The sequence below is a fragment of the Abramis brama genome (assembly GCF_963993115.1).
Source record: "Abramis brama genome assembly, chromosome: 2".
NCBI lineage: Eukaryota > Metazoa > Chordata > Actinopteri > Cypriniformes > Leuciscidae > Abramis > Abramis brama.
In genome coordinates, this window is record NC_139964.1 from 34,363,289 (window position 1) to 34,380,488 (window position 17,200).

A 17,200-nucleotide genomic window follows, 5' to 3' on the forward strand; every position below is an offset into this window, starting at 1 on the left:
TATCAGCCAACGGCAATGAGTTGTGGGGGTTCTGGCGTTCCCTACATAGGTGAAGTGTGAGCAAACTGCAGGATAAAGATCATATACCAGTACTAGAGGTAAAGTAAAAAAAAAAAAACTTTGACTTGTACTTTTTTTGCTAGTTATTGTATTAGGTCCTAATACTTTTTTAAAGACTTGTTTATGCATTTGGATGAACACATATTAGTGCTTCAAATATGATAAATGTTTTAATCTGGATATTTTTTATTATTTTAATTTACGATTTGTAGACATTTTCTCTTCATTTGCTTCAGGATACATAGAAAATAGAACAAAAACCTATAACTACACATACTAAGTGCTATATGACTACTTTATATTTTCTTTGCCTTCATTGTACATGACGAGAAAGAAGAAAAGAAAGAAATCGTGTCACGTCAGAGGGCGTTTCTTTGAGCTAGTGGACCTCCTACCAGAGTAATTCTGCAGTCATGAGGCCAGTCCTGGAACTAAACCCAGCATTTGTCAGACCTCTCCCCCAGAGGCACACCTCTCAGATGCCGCAGAGAGTGCTCGAGCTCCCATAATGCTCTGCCACCGTGAAATACTGAAAGAGAGAAAAATACAGAATAAAAAAAATAAAACAAGAATAACAGCATGTAAAAAAAAAAAAATCTGAGGTACCGTCTTCCGGCTGTTTAGAAACTACATGAATAATACTGGAGGTGTGAGAACGTACCGTGCTGAACTTATACTCTTAATTATCTGTTTTTGTGCAATTATCAGTCTCCACACACATCTCTTTACACCACTTTGAGGAATGTGTCATCTGTCATCACAGTCCTAATAAATGTGTCTGTCAAGTCCTCCCTCCCAGCTCTCTGTTGACGGATAGCTTACTCCAGGATGCTCCTCTAGTGCACAACAGTTCTCTGAACATATGCTTAAGCAAGCTCTCTCTCTCTCTCTCTTTCAGTTTCTCTAAGTGGGGATCCATTTTGCTAATAGAAACAATTGAGCTCCTGCAATATACAGTATATGCTTAAAAAAAATGAAATTGTTTTCCTGTAGTTGCACAAGGCTTTCAGGTTTTTCTTATTATTTACTCCGTGTGAATGAGTGTAATTATTGCTATTGGCACATGGCTTGTTTTTGTGACCTTGTGAGAGTGTTGGCACTGACTGCTATTCTGACTGTGTCTTGTTTCTGCAGCCGCTTTGACTTCTTTGGAACTGTTTAGCTGACAGCTACTCTTAATCTACATCTAAGAAATTCTCCCAGAGACAGACACACAGACAAGAAGCTCATAAATCTCGCCTGTTCTCAAACTAAAACCGATTTTCAAAGTGGAGCTCAGTTTTAACGCTTCCAAATCAGCTTTACATTTCCCACATTTATGAAATTCTTGAGCAGAAATTGTTTGAACTTTAAACAATCACTCTGAGTGATGTCTGCAGTCTGGAGAGTTTGGGTTCACTCAGCGCTCTGAGCTGTCAGGCTACTACGGTACAATATGGCAGTCATTTCTTGAAATATAAAGGGGATTGCTTATGCACAACATGTACTGTTGTATGCATGCTTTGAGATTTTATGTGCCATGCAATTCCCAGCCATTCACAGAAGCATCTTAACACTGACATGTGCATGCAGTAAGCTCAGTTTTAGGTACTTTATATTTATATATTTATTCTGTGCTGTATTTAGTTTGAGCATAACATGACATTTAAAAAAAAAAAAAAACAACAACTTTGGACTGAGCATGTTACAAATCTGGCATTGAAAATTTGTATTGTACTCAGAAGCCGTTCTGCTGAAATGTTTTAAACAGATATTTCAGAATCCCACATTATATATACTACCATTCAAAATTGGCATTGGGAAGATGATTTATTGTTTTTAAAAGAGGTATCATATGCTCACCAAGGCTTTTAAAAAATGAAATATATAAATAAATAAAAAACGGTAATATCGTGAAAAATTATTGCAATATAAAATAAGTGTTTTATATTTAAAAAATTTATGTTTTTTTTTTTGTGTGTGTGTGTGTTGGCAAAGCTGAATTTTAGCAGTCTTCAGTGTCACATGATCCTTCATAAGTCATTATAATATGCTGATTTGGTGCCCAAGAAACGTTTCTTATTATTATCAATGTTGAAAACCATTACATTAACATTATAAAAGTCTTTACTATCAGCTTTGATCAATTTAATACATCATTGCTTAATAAAATAATTAATTTACATTTATGAATTTGGCAAAAATGTTATCCAAAGCAATTTACATTGCATTTTCTGTTTATCAGTTAATGTATTCCCTGGGAATTAAACCCATGGCATAGGCATCATTCTCTATTCTCCTTGAGATACAGGAATGCTCTTGAATTTATTACTCAAAACATTTTAACTGTAATGTGTGTTTACATGGACCATACTAATATGTGAATAATCAGACTGACAGCTGATCAGAATGTTAAAAGAAGTTATGTTGTAAATAAATGTAAACGAACTGAATAATCAAATCCAATAATTGAACTTTTGAATTAGACTGTTTTTACAATTACAATCATAAATAGTACATTGTAAAGGAATTTATTTTGCCCAGGCCTTGGTGATAGAGAATGCATCGCTTGTTTCATAATCTGTAAAATTTAGTGTTGCATTTTAAGCATGGTCTATTATAATATGCACATAATACCATGTCGATCTATTTACAAACTCTTTTATGAAGCATAGATTGCAAATCCATTAAAATAATCATTAATGTGCAGAGTCATATACTTGCACATTACATTTTAATGTGGGAAGGACAATGAATTTAGCCAAATATTCGCTTTAGTTGAAGGTTTATTTGAAGTTTAGGTTAATGCAATGTTTTTTTTCTCACAATAATTGTCAGACCCCTGCAGTACCACCACAGACCCCCTGTTGAAGACCCCTGGGCTAAAAATTAAAATAATTATATTTTCTTAGCATTGCATCTGCAGTTGGATTGAATTGATTCATACTGACACAAATCTGTGCATGTAGTGAATGTCACACAGACAGACACAGAAAGCAAGAGCCCCAGAGAGACGCCACTCCCAGTTTTTGCTTATAAAAAAAAAGCCCTGCATTGCAGCGCAGTCAAGGCTGAAGTCAGTGGGCAATACATTAATGCAGGCAGTGGGACTCAAACTGAAAGTACGGCGCTCTTACTTCCCTCACCGATCAGGGTACATTGGTACCTCAGTCTGTCATAGTGGAGTATGATAACAGCAGCAGCTGATAAACCCCTGTGCACACCTCCTCACATCGGCTCTCATTAACAGTCTAGAAACACCTTCCCACAAGCCTGTCTTCTTCTTACTTCTATTTCAAGAAATTGGCAATTGTCACACTGCCACATCGTCCGTCACATCCTCTCATAGATGTGTGTATTGACTCCAGTGTTACGTGATTCTATATCAGAGATGAGACCTCTTTTGTTATGTGAACAATGTTATGTGGAATGTGTTATGTAAGGAACTGCTCTTAATTTCTCAGTACCCCCATTAGAGTTGCTATTCTTAAAATATGTTGTAGCTTGCATTACATGTTCCATTTCAGTGAACTAAAAACATTTAAAACCTAGAGTTAATGTCCAGCATTGATTATTGTTTTGATGGAGTATTGTACTTTGTGTCATTTAATTATACAGACATATTGGATGGATGGATGGATGGATGGATGGATGGATGGATGGATGGATGGATGGATGGATTGGATGGATGGATGGATTGGATGGATGGATTGGATGGATGGATGGATGGATGGATGGATGGATGGATGGATGGATGGATGGATGGATGGATGGATGGCAAGCACATGTGGATGTACTGTACCTTTCAGTTTGGCCTGGAATAAAAACATTTACATCAATGCTAAAGCTTTAACCTAAATGTCATCCCTCCAGATCAAGAAAATCATTTCTCAGGCTTTCTCCACTCTACCCAAAGACCTCTGCGGTGATCACTGAAGGAGAGGGGGCTTTGCTATCAGATTCATTTACAGACATGACAGGAAGATTAAACAGCACATCCTCCGTTAGCTCTGTTTCTTTCTCTCCATCCCCTTTCCTTTCCAGATGTCATTGTTAATACTATAGAAGTTGTCACTTTATTCTGATTTGTATTGGCTGCCTTTTCTGCTAATCAGGCACAGAAGCATGTTTATCCTGTGATTGCCCTTGACATTTTAGTAAAAAATGTTGAGCTCTCGAACCCAAAGCTTCTGCCGCTACCTGCAGAAAATTCACATTTTAAGACTGAAAGGCAAACCACTCATCGTTTGTTTTTGATAATTGTATTTAGTCATGTTCTATTATTTTCCGTGATTGTAAATATTGAAATATCTTGGTCTCTCAGTCGTGACACAGAAACAATACCAATGAAGTTTTTCAGAAATTGGTGGAGGATGCGGGAATAATTCAACAGCATAATGAACTGCTTTTGTTTTCTCGGATTAAGAAGTAAAACATCTGTCGGCTTTGTTCTGAGCCTTACACTGAGTAGATTATAGAAAGATCACTGAATTTCATTGCTGGTTTGCCTTTCTATCTCTGTGGCATCTGTTTTCATGTTGTAGCAGGTGGTTAATCCTTAAAAATACACTTTCCTGTTTGTTAGCGAAATTTGCAAACAAAGCTAATCTCATTTCTTAATGTCCCCCATTTGCGACAATAAAAGTTATATCCCACGGCTTGGCTAAGTGCATGCTTTCTTCCTTATTTTGTCTTTGTTACCTTCTGAATTTGACTTGATTGAGTTTGCTATGCTGATTTGTACCGGTGCTTCAGAGCCATTTGGATGAAGAGAATAAAGGAATAGAGAGAAATTGGGAAGAGAGGCAGAAAGACAGAAAGGGGAAGATGACAGGTAGGATCACAAGATTTCCATTTTTGTCAGTCTCTCAGAGCAATTTAAAGCAAAGCACTTCCTCTCCTCAGTGTTTCCAATTTTTGGCATGCTGTTTTTTGTAGTCTGTGAGAAGTCGGCGGCGCACTCCTTTCGTCAAGCTTTTTTTTTTTTTTCAATTTAGTCCTGAGATTACATGAATATAACTTCAATTCCCTCTTTGAAAAAGACATTACACATGAGGGGCTTCACCGTGGACTAGGCCTACTTGATGTCTGGCCAATGCTTAACGCTAGTGGAACATTTAAAAAGCTTTTGCGAGTGTGGGAAAAACGTGTTTTGATTTTAACATGTTGGAATAACATGCAGTATATTAAATAAAGCTTTAAAGGTCTGCAACCTGAAAATGAGATTTCCCCAGTAAACAGAAATTAATCTCACTGGCATAATGATGATAAGATGCAAACGGAACTGACCCTAAAATGCCATGGTCGATGTCAAAGGAAATTAATTATGGCTTAAATAATCTTAATATAAAAAGCAGAGACGGATGAATTGCTCTCAAGCTCCGTGAGAACTGAAAAATGTATTTTAAGAAGGGGTGGGGGGACTGAAATGCAGTCAGACTGAGTCCCAGTTTAACATTATTAATATATTCAAATACTAGTACGGTAGTGTTCTTCTTTTTCATGTAGTCCTTTTTTTTTTTTTTTTTTTTTTTTTTACACACAAAATGACTCATGTTCACTCTAGGACATCTCTAGTTTTTTAGTGCATGTCCTTATTCAGTATAACCAGAAAAATGATACGTTTTGGTCACTTTTTTTTCAATTTCATTTTCCCTGGGGTTGCACCCCAACCATTAGGAAGACAAGCACACATCCTTTACCAGAGGTTATTAGAGACAGAGCGCCAAGATTCATTAAAACATTTCAATTAAATCATCGGCACACAGGGAGAAGGATCATTACCTACGAAGTGTGCTCTGTTTTCTGAATTTCATGCTCAGGTGGCCAAGAACTCCACCACTGAGTGCTGCACATTGATTGAAAAGATGACGTCCTCATGCTTGGCTCTGGTTTCATTGCCTGTTCCACATCCCAGCGTGGCCTTAAACCTCCTTCCATGCAAGCGAGAATGGCCATATTTTACACTGTAGTGGCAGTTATTGAGTTATTCAAGGTTTCCCATAACAAAAAACATGTTGCGTAGAAACCGTCCTACATTTGATCTTATGATAATATCTCAAATGTGCATGTGTGATTCAAAGAATGAACGTACACACAAAAAAAAAATGTGTGTATGCCTCTCTTCCAGATGTGAAATCTATAAATCACAAATGATCTTGAAATCGTGTGCAGCTGAATGTTTCAGATCTCCGCCTTGTAAACGGCCCCTATTTAGTATCATTAACATATAAAAGAGCACCAGTCAACGTCCAAATCCTTTACTTGAGAATGGTGAGCTGCAAGAAATGTTTGGCTTTTCAAATACCTGCAGTACACCGACTCTCTGCCACAAGAAAAAGTGCATAAGTCTGCTTAGATCCTGATGTGGCGCTAATCACTTTTCCACGTCAAAGACCATTTTAATAATTTGGATTTTAGCGTACAAAGTTCAAATCTGTGCATACGCACGTTTTATAAATGAGGCCCCAGTTTAGTACTTAACAAAAAACAAAAAAAAGGAAAAAAAAGAAAGAAAGTGGTTCAGTGTGGAACTGAACAGAACTCTTGGGCCTTTGATTCAATTTTAAAGAACACTTTATGTCAAAAGGTTCAATTTAAGGAGAAATGTCTTAAATGATTGCATAATACTGTAAGATATTTGTAATTTGTAGTGATTACAATTTAGCTCAAAGGAATTATTAATTAATTTATAGGGAATTCAAAAGAGTCACTTATTACAACCGAGCAAATGACTCGTTCGCGGTTCATTTGAACTGGCTGCAATTATCAACTCTGCAACGGATATAAATATCCGAACTATAGTGAAACACTATATAGTTAGCAAGGTAACTTAGATCAGAAGTTTAAGACATTAAATTTGTAAGCACAATAACACAAGTAATATTTCTCTTACTAATACAAACAAGACTTTATTGATTATTCTAACACATACAACTAATATCTAGACACACACATTCATACGCGTTGCAGAAAGAAAGAGAGTAAGGAAAGATTAGGTTTTAAGAGTGAGTTTAAGAGTGAGATGATGTAATCCCAAGTTTCTATGCACTTATAAAACACAACCTGAATGAACCATCAATCATTAGTTTAACCCTTTTATCGTTTCCTAGGTTATTAAATCAGTATCAAATACACCAGTTCAGTTTAAGAGTCTGGAGGCAGTACTTGCTTGTCTTTGCTTTTGGGGATTCCCTTTTTGTTGCGTGTAAAGGGTTTTCCCGGTCCGTTCGTTGGCTGGTCTCCGTGCCTGATGTCTGGGTCACGTGGTCAGTCACGTGGCGTGCTGGCGGAATGAAAGTCTTTGTTTGAAGCTGGCTTTGCAGAAGAAACGTGGCTCGAAATCTTGTCGCAAAACTTAACTTAGAACCGAGACTCACAACGGAAAAGAAAGGAAACTAAGAAAAGAAAGGAAATTGAGAAGAGTAGATGATGGCTTGAATGAAGCTGTTTAACCCATGTTCTTCAGATCTTGATTTGGGTTATTTCGTCTGCGCGTTTTACATGGTTACTTGTCTGTCTTAGATCTTCATCTCCCGCTGCATTTTTGGTTCTGCACTGAAACTCTAAACTTTGTTCTGGTGTTAAGATTTTAAACTCAAATGTCCGCCCAGCCTCCTGGATCAGTTCTAACCAATTAGACACTGTCTTTGTTTAGGAGGTGGCGTTTTCTTCACTTCTTATCATAAATCAAGCTTATCTGTGCTCTCCTTACTCTCTAAGCTCTAGCAAAGAGTACAGAGGCCACAGCTAAGACATTATTACTATTATAAGAATCCGAAACATTTTCCACAGATTTCAATCAAGCCATCCTTTGAATTAAGAACATACGATCATATCGATATGAAACACAACACATTTTCATTCAAAAATCTAACAATTATAACAATTACATGAATTGTATGGCATCTAAGCATATCAGATACATCCATCTATTGTAGGAACAATATAGAATCATGTCGTTGCATGATGCTTGATCTATAAGTCCATTGAAAATTGTTCTTGAATGATTTTATTTATGTTATAGGTAAAAGATTTTACACCCTGAGGTCTATCAGAGGTCCTTAAGGAGGGGGGAGTCTGGAATGTTGTGGGCTCGAGCAGCTTCTGCTGTTATCTTGATCGGGCTGAATTGTGCTATCTCTGAGCCAATCATTCTTTTCCAAGCTATCTTACATTGACCAGTTCTTTCTTTAGTTGGGCTCATCTTCTTTGAAGCTTGCATGGCCATAAAGTTCTTAGCTGGGGGTTTTCGTTGGTCAACGGAGACTGGCTGGCTGGAGCCTTCTTTTATGGCTCTGGGGTTGGTGATTTGGTGTCTGGAATGTTCAGTTCTGTGAGAAATTATGTTTGAACAATTCACCTGGAAGATTCATTTGTGTTTGTTTCGCACTCAATCCTACAATACTTTCATGTTTAATTGGTTATTTAATTTTTTTCTAACGATAAAGTATATTTACAATCTGGTATTCATACAATTTAAAACTAAAAATGATTACATTTTTTTTTTATTAAAACTAAATCTATAAAATGATCCCATGATGGGAACCATTTAAGGTTCTGTTTGCAATCAAATTAATCATAGCTTTTGATTAGTGCATAAAATAAAACCATGCATATGAAAATGAACCCAGCCAAGCTGATTAGTGAAAAGGTGTTGATGTGGAAACGTGATCATAACCATGATTATTACAGTTTTTGCAGATTTATTAGGATTATTAGACTGAGAAAGAGTAAGGAAAATCCTGATTTCAGTGACATGTCCCCTTTAAGGGCGGCTCAAGTTCTGACTGGCCAACTTTCTTGCCAGTGATGGATTATACAATGCCTTTAGCCATACTTCATCATTACTGTCTTCCCACCATTGCCTAGCACAGGGTTTTTAATTGGTTAAGATATGTGCGCGCCTCACTGAATGATAATTATTGCTTGTTAGGAGTTTCCCATCAACCATTAGAGGACATGTGTCGTGGGAATCTACCCATTAGAATAGCCCACAATGTTGTTTTTTTCTTTTTTTTTTCTTTTTTTTCTTTAACTGTGAATGATGCTGATGTGTGCTTCTGCTAAACTAAAAACATCTATTAAAGTCACAATGATATCAAAATTGACCATTCTTATTTTTTATGGAATATTTCAATATTTATTATAAATGATATATCCATGTACATATTTTTTTTATTTATTTTAAAAATGCATGTGCCCTCATAATCTTTAATCAAAGTAACTTCCCCTCCCTCTTGCAGCAACATCTCTTCTCCTCTCTGATGATGCGTTTATTGGCGTGAGGGCGGGACAACCTGTCACTCACATGAGATCACAGCAATAGCAAACCACAACCGTCAAATCAGTTCCTGATGGACAAAAGTCCCGTCCAACATTTTTTCTTGTTTGACAAGCCATTTTTCTCATATATATATATCACAAAAGATGTATATATGAGAATATATGAGGATTTGGATGTTGACATGGGGATATTTAATTTTATTCTATCAATCAATAAATTCCACTAGAAACAAACCTTGTTGTATTATTTTATTTTATTTTAATTTAATACTGTGAAGCTGCTTTGATACAATCTGTATTGTGAAAAGCGCTATACAAATATACTTGATTTGATTTGAAAAGACTATTGTACCTTCTGTTTTATGCCAACTTTAAGTAATACTGATTGTATAGCTATTAACCTATAAAAAGGGGGCAGTCATGGCCAAATGTTAGAGAGTCAGACTGGGAACCCGAAGGTTGCAGGTTCGATTCTGAATACCGGCAGGAAATGACTGAGATGCCCTTGAGCAAGGCATCTAACCCCCAATGGCTGCCCACTGCTCTGTGTGTGTGTGTGTGTGTGTGTGTGTGTGTGTGTGTGTGTGTGTGTGTGTGTGTGTGTGTGTGTGTGTGTGTGTGTGTGTGTGTGTGTGTGTGTGTGTGTGTGTGTGTGTGTGTGTTCACTACTCACTACTCCTAATTTGTGTACACTAACTTGGATGGGCTAAATACAGAGGAACATTTTAGTATGGGTTACCATACTTGGCCTTCACATGTAAGAACACATTGTTCATTATTACATATTTTGTTTCAAGAGATACAGTATTAAGCTTTTCTCTTACCTTGAGGCAAAATATGTGCCTGTGTGTTTTAGGTTGGTGTGATACTGGTTTATGCTTAGGGCTAGTGACCAAAAGGTTGCTAGTTTGATCACTGCAATTAACTAGCCATGTGATTTCATCATTTTCCCCCTAAGCAAGGCATTTAACCTTTAAGTTGCTTGCTATTCCTTCATTGTCTGTATAATTTGAACTTATTCTCTCTTGCTATGCCAAAACATTGCTAAAATGCTAAAAATACTTCCAGGGGAAAACTGTCATTAATATGGATGTCAACGGTAGGTTTTTCAAGGTATTACAGACCCTCTTGAAGCATCTCAAGGATCAAGTGTTGACATATCAGTGCATTGGAGCTAATGCCCCTATAACCGTGCCTTCTGTTCAATTCCGCTGTGCTCCATCTAGCTGTTTTTAACACAAGATCTCACTTAAGCGCTCCATTAGAAAATGTGTTAAACCTTTAATTTACCGCTTGTAAATGCCCTATAGTAGGAGCTCCGAGTACAAGTGTAAGTACTGTGTAGGACAGCAGCTGATCCCAACTCTTTCTGTCTCTTTTCTCTAGCTAAGGAAGGCTGTTATGGACCACATATCTGACTCTTTCCTGGAAACCAACGTGCCTCTGCTGGTGCTGATAGAGGCGGCCAAGAGCGGTAACGAGAAAGAGGTTAAGGAGTACGCGCAGGTCTTCCGTGAACATGCCAACAAGCTGGTGGAGGTGAGTAACACATAACACCCCCTCACTCAACTCCCTCATCTCATTCAGCCCGAGCGGATGATTCTTATCTGGGGCACCACAGGCCACTATCAGTCAGAGCACGAGGTGGCCTTTAGGAAGTCATCTGCCAAGCCAAGGCAATTTAATCCTGGAATATGGTGCAGTGGAGCTCAATTCTGTAATGACAAATTTATGTTTGATAACATGGATTCGGATCACAGAGTGGGAATGACACCAGGGAATGGCTTTAACATTTTTTTTTCTTCTATTTAATATCTCTCGTGACTCGACTTCAAAGATGCGGTTCATTCCCATTATCGAAAAGCAATATGGTGACTGAGGGAAAATGGCTGAATAGAAAAGAGACACTTATCTAAAGGGTGATGTTAGAGGTTGGTATGTCAAAAATGCAAAAGGGCATATAGCGTACACTGAACAGAACTTTTCGAAAGCATTAGAGGGTCACTAAAACTGATAAATCCTGACGTGTTCTCTCACTTACTTTTGCACACGCTAGTATTGACTTCCACATACTAGCTAGTGTGGGTGCACACGTTTTCCAATAAACAGTACTCATAGATTATCCATGCAGTCCAATCACCACAATTTTATTCCATAAACTTAAACAAAAGCTCAAAAAAAAAAAACTTGCCGTCAAAACCTGTGAGTGACATCTAGATGATTGCTTTCCAGAAGAAGAGCTTAAGGAGAAGTCTGCTTTTGACTTTGGAACACTGGATTCAGCACTCAATTTTGAGCATGGTATCAATAATGTAACCAGTCTGACAGAGCAATTCCCAGCGCTTTTAGACAGATGGGAGAAGTTTTAAGATCAAATTCCAAAATGTATATTTACTATTAATGTGCTTGAATTGGATTTCAAAATAGACATATTATCACATGCATTTACATTCAAATGTTTTCTAAAGGAGTTATTATTGTGATGCTGTGTGTGTTCTGGTAGAGAACTTGTTGGGCCTTGAGGGTCCTGGAGCAGCATTAGCCTATTTATCTGACCTATTGGAACACTGGTGTTAAAGGTTGACAAATTTAGTTCACAGATATTTTATGGCAATTATGATAACTATGCAATGTATATAATTCTGGTAAAAGTTCTTAACATTTTGGTTTAATGACAAAAGTAATTTCTGATGAGATTACTACATTTTGGTAGCAAATATTTCGGTCATATAGTATAAAATACATATATAAGTATTTTTATCAGGGAACTGTTTTAAAGTGATTCCATAATAAATGTGGTCGGTAAGTTTTTTTTTTTTTTTTTTATGTTTTTGAAGATTATGCTATTATGCTCTCCACAAAAAAAACCAATACAAATATTATTTTATATATAAATTTTAAACAGCTGTTTTCAATTTTAATATATTTAAAAATGTAACTGAGCTTTGCCTGTGATGGAAAAGCTGAAGTTTCAGCATCATTACTCCAGTCTTCAGTGTCATATGATTATTCAGAAATCATCCTAATATTCTGAATCCGTGCTCAAGAAATTTTTTTTTTTTTTAAACCATGATATTTTTTTAAGGATTCTTTGATGAAAAGAAATTTCAAAAGAGCGGTATTTATCTGAAATAGCTTTTTTTTTTTGGTAACAATAAAAAAGTCTTTGTCATCCCTTTTGATCAATTTAATGAAAGTATTCTTTCAACAACAACAACAAAAGAAAAACTTTTGAAGGGTGTCTTTTCTCTTTGAGGACGTCCCCAAAATGAGTTTTGTCAGATTTAACTACATTCCGGGGACATTTTCTGCAAATTTGTCCCCAAAGCATAGACGGGTTAGGAACACACACACACACACACATAGAGTTGACCTGAAGGGAGTGCCATTCCCTGATTTCATCAAATAAAATGTTCCCGCACTGGTATGAACTCAGAATAAAGGACAGCCGAGCGGCTCAATTCTGTTTCTCCAGCTGATCAATAGTCACTGTTTCTTGCCGGGGTCAAGGAGCCTGATGAAATAGAGGTCACGTGCCACAGCTCTACCCTGATGCAATGTCTCTGTCTCTCTGTCTCTCTCTCTCTCTCTCTCTCTCTCTCTCTCTCTCTCTCTCTCTCTCTCTCTCTCTCTCTCTCTCTCTCTCAACAAGGACATGCATATGAATATTGATTATATTTCATTCAGATAGCAATAATCTTGGGAAATGTTACAACAATTTCATCCTCTAATCTAGTAAATGCAAGTATGATGAAGGCCTGATCTCTATTGAGAGCCATTATGACATTCACTTAATGGTTAAAGTTGATGATTTCAATACATTTTAAATAACACTTTCTCATATTCACTTTGCAGACTACAAATGACTCCATAGTGTCTGGTTCTATAGTGTATTTTGTTCTACATTCGTGTAATGCATTGCATTATAAAATAACTGCCAATTTAAAAGGTTATTAAATTATTTGTAGCACAGCTGAGATGTGAGTTATTAATGTGAACCTGTTGACACAATTTATTTTTATTTATTTATTTTTTGTCTTGCTATCTTTCTGTCTCTCTCTGTCACTCGCAGACACATGAGATGGCACACAAAAACACAAACACACCATCCCACACACAACTGTCAAAGGGGAAATAAGTGTAAACTTTGTTGTTTCATGCACTGTGACTCGATGACCGATTCATCTCTTCCAATGAAAAATCTTATTTTATTTCCCCCATATTTACATGCATTTACTGATTCTGCTGACTTAAGATCATCCTCCCTTTAGCAGTTCATGTCTGCTTGGGTTACACTGTTGTGTTTTATAGCCAGCTTTAGCAAAGGTTAATAAAAATGTGTTTGGCTTGGAAGGTAAAGCATGTTATTTATTTTTCTTATTTTAAAATATGTTCCTATCCCAGTTTAATGTGCAGAGAGAACTTAAAGGGATAGTTCAACCGTCATGTTTTTCCAAAGCTGTGTGCTTTTCTTTCTGTGGAACACAAAATAAGATGTTTTGAAAATGAAAAGTCAATGGCCTCCAGTGCTGTTTTGGACATTGAATTTCATTATATGGACAAAAAACATTTGAAATATTGTTCAAAATGACTTTTGTGCTCCACAAAATAAAGAAATGCATACAGAGTTGGAATGACATGAGGGCGAGTAAACAATAAATGGCTTTTGAGTGAACTGTCCACTTAAGCTATTTGTTGGCCATTCATGGGGCAAAAAAAAGGACAGACTGTGATTGTGTGGTGCTTTTAACATTGCGGTTTGTTTCAGTTTTGTTTCTTGAGGTAAACATGAAGCAATGTTTGCATCCCATTTTACTTCCATTTTCCGATGTATTGAAATGGGCTATTGAATTTTAGGGCTGGAACCATGTTTTATTCATTTACAGATTTACAGTAAATGCAATAATAATTTTATCCTTTTGAAAAAAAGATAATAAAGACAACGACAAAGATAACTTTTTGTATTAATTCTGCACAGTAAGACATGGTGCGTACATGCATTGAAAAAGTAAATTGGTCAATTTTGATTTCATGTTTAATTTTTAATGCTCTCATTTAATGTTTCAGTAGAAAAGAGAAAGATTCGTAAAAGATCAAAACATCAGTCAATTCACAGTGTTTTTCAGAGTGACCCTTTTACTTAAAAGCAATCTAAAACAAAATCTGCACATATAATAATGTGTGAATTTACCCTTTCAGTGGAAAACAAGTTAAATGTCAATGCTGCCTTTCACTGGCACCCCTTCGGGTTAGTCTTAAACCCTAAAGGTCACAGGTCACGATCAATACTCTTATGTGACTGTGGCACATTATCATTGAACAGTTGCTAAGTTACATGATATTTTTATCACATAGTTTGTATTCAGGATGGAAAAATTGTCATTTAGTGTGAGCAATGGAAATAGTTTCCTATTTTTCCTATCTGCCTCCTCCTGACACAAAGTGAAATGCCTTAATAATTACCTGATGTATTCTTTTTTTCTGGCCATGAAAAAGAAGTAGAGTGAAAGAGAATGAGAGAAAGAAAGAGAGAGTTTTCCAAGCCCAAGGCAATGCTGCCACAGCTAGCAGACCTTATGTGCGGGTGTAGAGAAATATTTATGATGTGGGTATGGTGACCTTAATTAGCAGAGATTGCATTAGAGAATGGACTTGTGTTAATAAAACGAGGGGACTGGGATTTCGCTCTCTCATTTCCCACTCCCTCTCCGTCTTACCACCTGTGACATCACAGCACGAGGGACTAAAATCATCTCTCTTTCTGACAAAGGACGATTAGCGGTAAGCACTGGAAAGCTAAGCAAGAATTCCTGCTAGCGGTAGCCTTTTACACTGACTCAATATAAAAAAATGTCTTCTTAATCCAAACATCACATTCTCGTAAGGAAATGTCACTCTAGCAACTAGCTCCTGGTGCTCAACTCTTGTGCTGCATGTTAAATGTAACTGTGGTGCCATGTTTAACTTCTTTCTGAAGCCATCATACCTTCCTCTGATTCTCAAATCTCATTCGCAGTTAGCACTCATCCAAACGGTAAAAACTTGAAGCCATAAGATTGACGTCAGCAATGTCAAAAGCAATTGTTTCTAGGATATCGTTGACCTTATTCATCTTTTTGAATTTGATTTGTGAAGAGGAAGATTTTCAGCCAATAATGACCTAAATACAGTTTCGAAAGTTGGTTTGTTGATTTTTGTAATTTATCGTGACTGCACATTTACTATATCTGCCAGTCCCAAACAATTTGAATTCACCCTATGTATTGCATTATTCACAAAAGTGATAATATCCAAAGATTGATAATATTCTGGGAATCTCCGAACAAAATTGAGAATGTCACCAGTATTTGATTACTGTAGCCATTATAAGAAACACAAAGCGGGTCTCAGATTAATGATGAAGGCCAACTTTTCATTGTCTGGCAGACAGTGGATTGTAATAAAAGTCTGTTTTTCACCTGTCCCTCATCACAAGAGGATTCATGCATCATCAAGAAGCCGTAATCTGACTTTTACACATTATTTAATTGATGCCCTTCCCATAAGTCTCTTGCGCTTATTAACGGTCCCTTCACCATGCCTTAACTGTGCTGATCAAAACATTCACATGCTTTTGTTCATTGAAACACGGGTTACAGAGAGTCCCATTCAAGCTGAGATGAAGAATGCATTTCCGCTTTATAGAGGTAAGAAAGGCTGATGGAAAAGCAAAGATCACAAGAACATCATAGTCCATCACAATTCAAATAGTGAAGCGACTTTGGTCCATCATTCTGGCTCATGGCTGCCAGCACAAAATCAGAATTGTTCTATATCCTTGAGCCTTTTCTCTAAAGTTTCCACAACAAACTTGTTTTCTTGCTTTGCTCAAGAAAACTTGCTTGCTTTTCTTTCTCTGTAAACTCGCATCCTGATCTTACACTGTGTTCATTTTCAGTCAGTCGCTTCCTGTCCTTCACCACTTTTGAGGATGGTACACATTTTTCCGCCTCCCATGTTCTTTTGATGCACATTCTATTGACTAATACAATGTCTACTGGGATGATGGTAGCCGAATTGTTCGGTTACCAAATTAAGCTCATCAGCAAGATACTTAACCTCCAGGTGCTCTGCAAATAATAATAATAATAATAATAATAATTTGTTACATTTATATAGCGCTTTTCTAGGTACTCAAAGCGCTTTACATAGAAGGGGGAATCTCCTCAACCACCACCAATGTGCAGCATCCACCTGGATGATGCGACGGCAGCCATATTGCGCCAGAACGCCCACCACACACCAGCTTACTGGTTGAGAGGAGACAGTGATGAAGCCAATCAGTATATGGGGATGATTAGGAGGCCATGATGGACAGAGACCAAGGGGCAAATTTGGCCAGGATGCCGGGGTTAATCCCCTACTCTTTTTCGAAGGACAAATGTTCCGTAAGTTGCAGGTTACATCACTCCCAGTGAGTTTTTAATGTTGTGTATCGTCACAAGTCTCTTTGTGTCTTCATAATACAGAAAAAGAATACCTGGTGAGCAGTCCTGACCTGCATCTGTGTGCACTTGATTCTCCATAACCTACTTTTTCAGCTAGCTGGCTCACTAGGGATCCTATCCTATAGAGAAAGAGCTTTCAGCCAGAGCTTCAAAAGGTCTCTGCGCTCAGGTGTCAGGAACAAAACTCCCCAACGTCGTCCCCTGAGGACGACTTCACACACAGTTGTGCTTTTCCTCATTAATTTGACATCTCAACATCCCTTGTTTTATCTGTTATCTGTTTGTATTCCTTCCCATGATAACATTTTATCCTCCTCTAAAGTTTTTGTTTGCGTACATTTGAATATTATCTTTCATGGATCACTCCTTTTATGTCCCGCTTTGTGTTT

General features: G+C 37.1%; 1 protein-coding gene across 2 annotated transcripts in view; it reads left to right on the forward strand.

The window, feature by feature from the left end:
• Positions 1–17,200, forward strand: part of ctnna2 (catenin (cadherin-associated protein), alpha 2) — a 517,324-nt gene that overhangs the window by 409,632 nt on the left and 90,492 nt on the right. For both annotated transcript variants that reach the window (XM_084103718.1, XM_084103719.1), the window contains one exon: positions 10,711–10,863. In XM_084103718.1, coding sequence (XP_083959844.1) covers positions 10,711–10,863 — 153 coding nt within the window. The remainder of the gene's footprint in view (positions 1–10,710; positions 10,864–17,200) is intronic.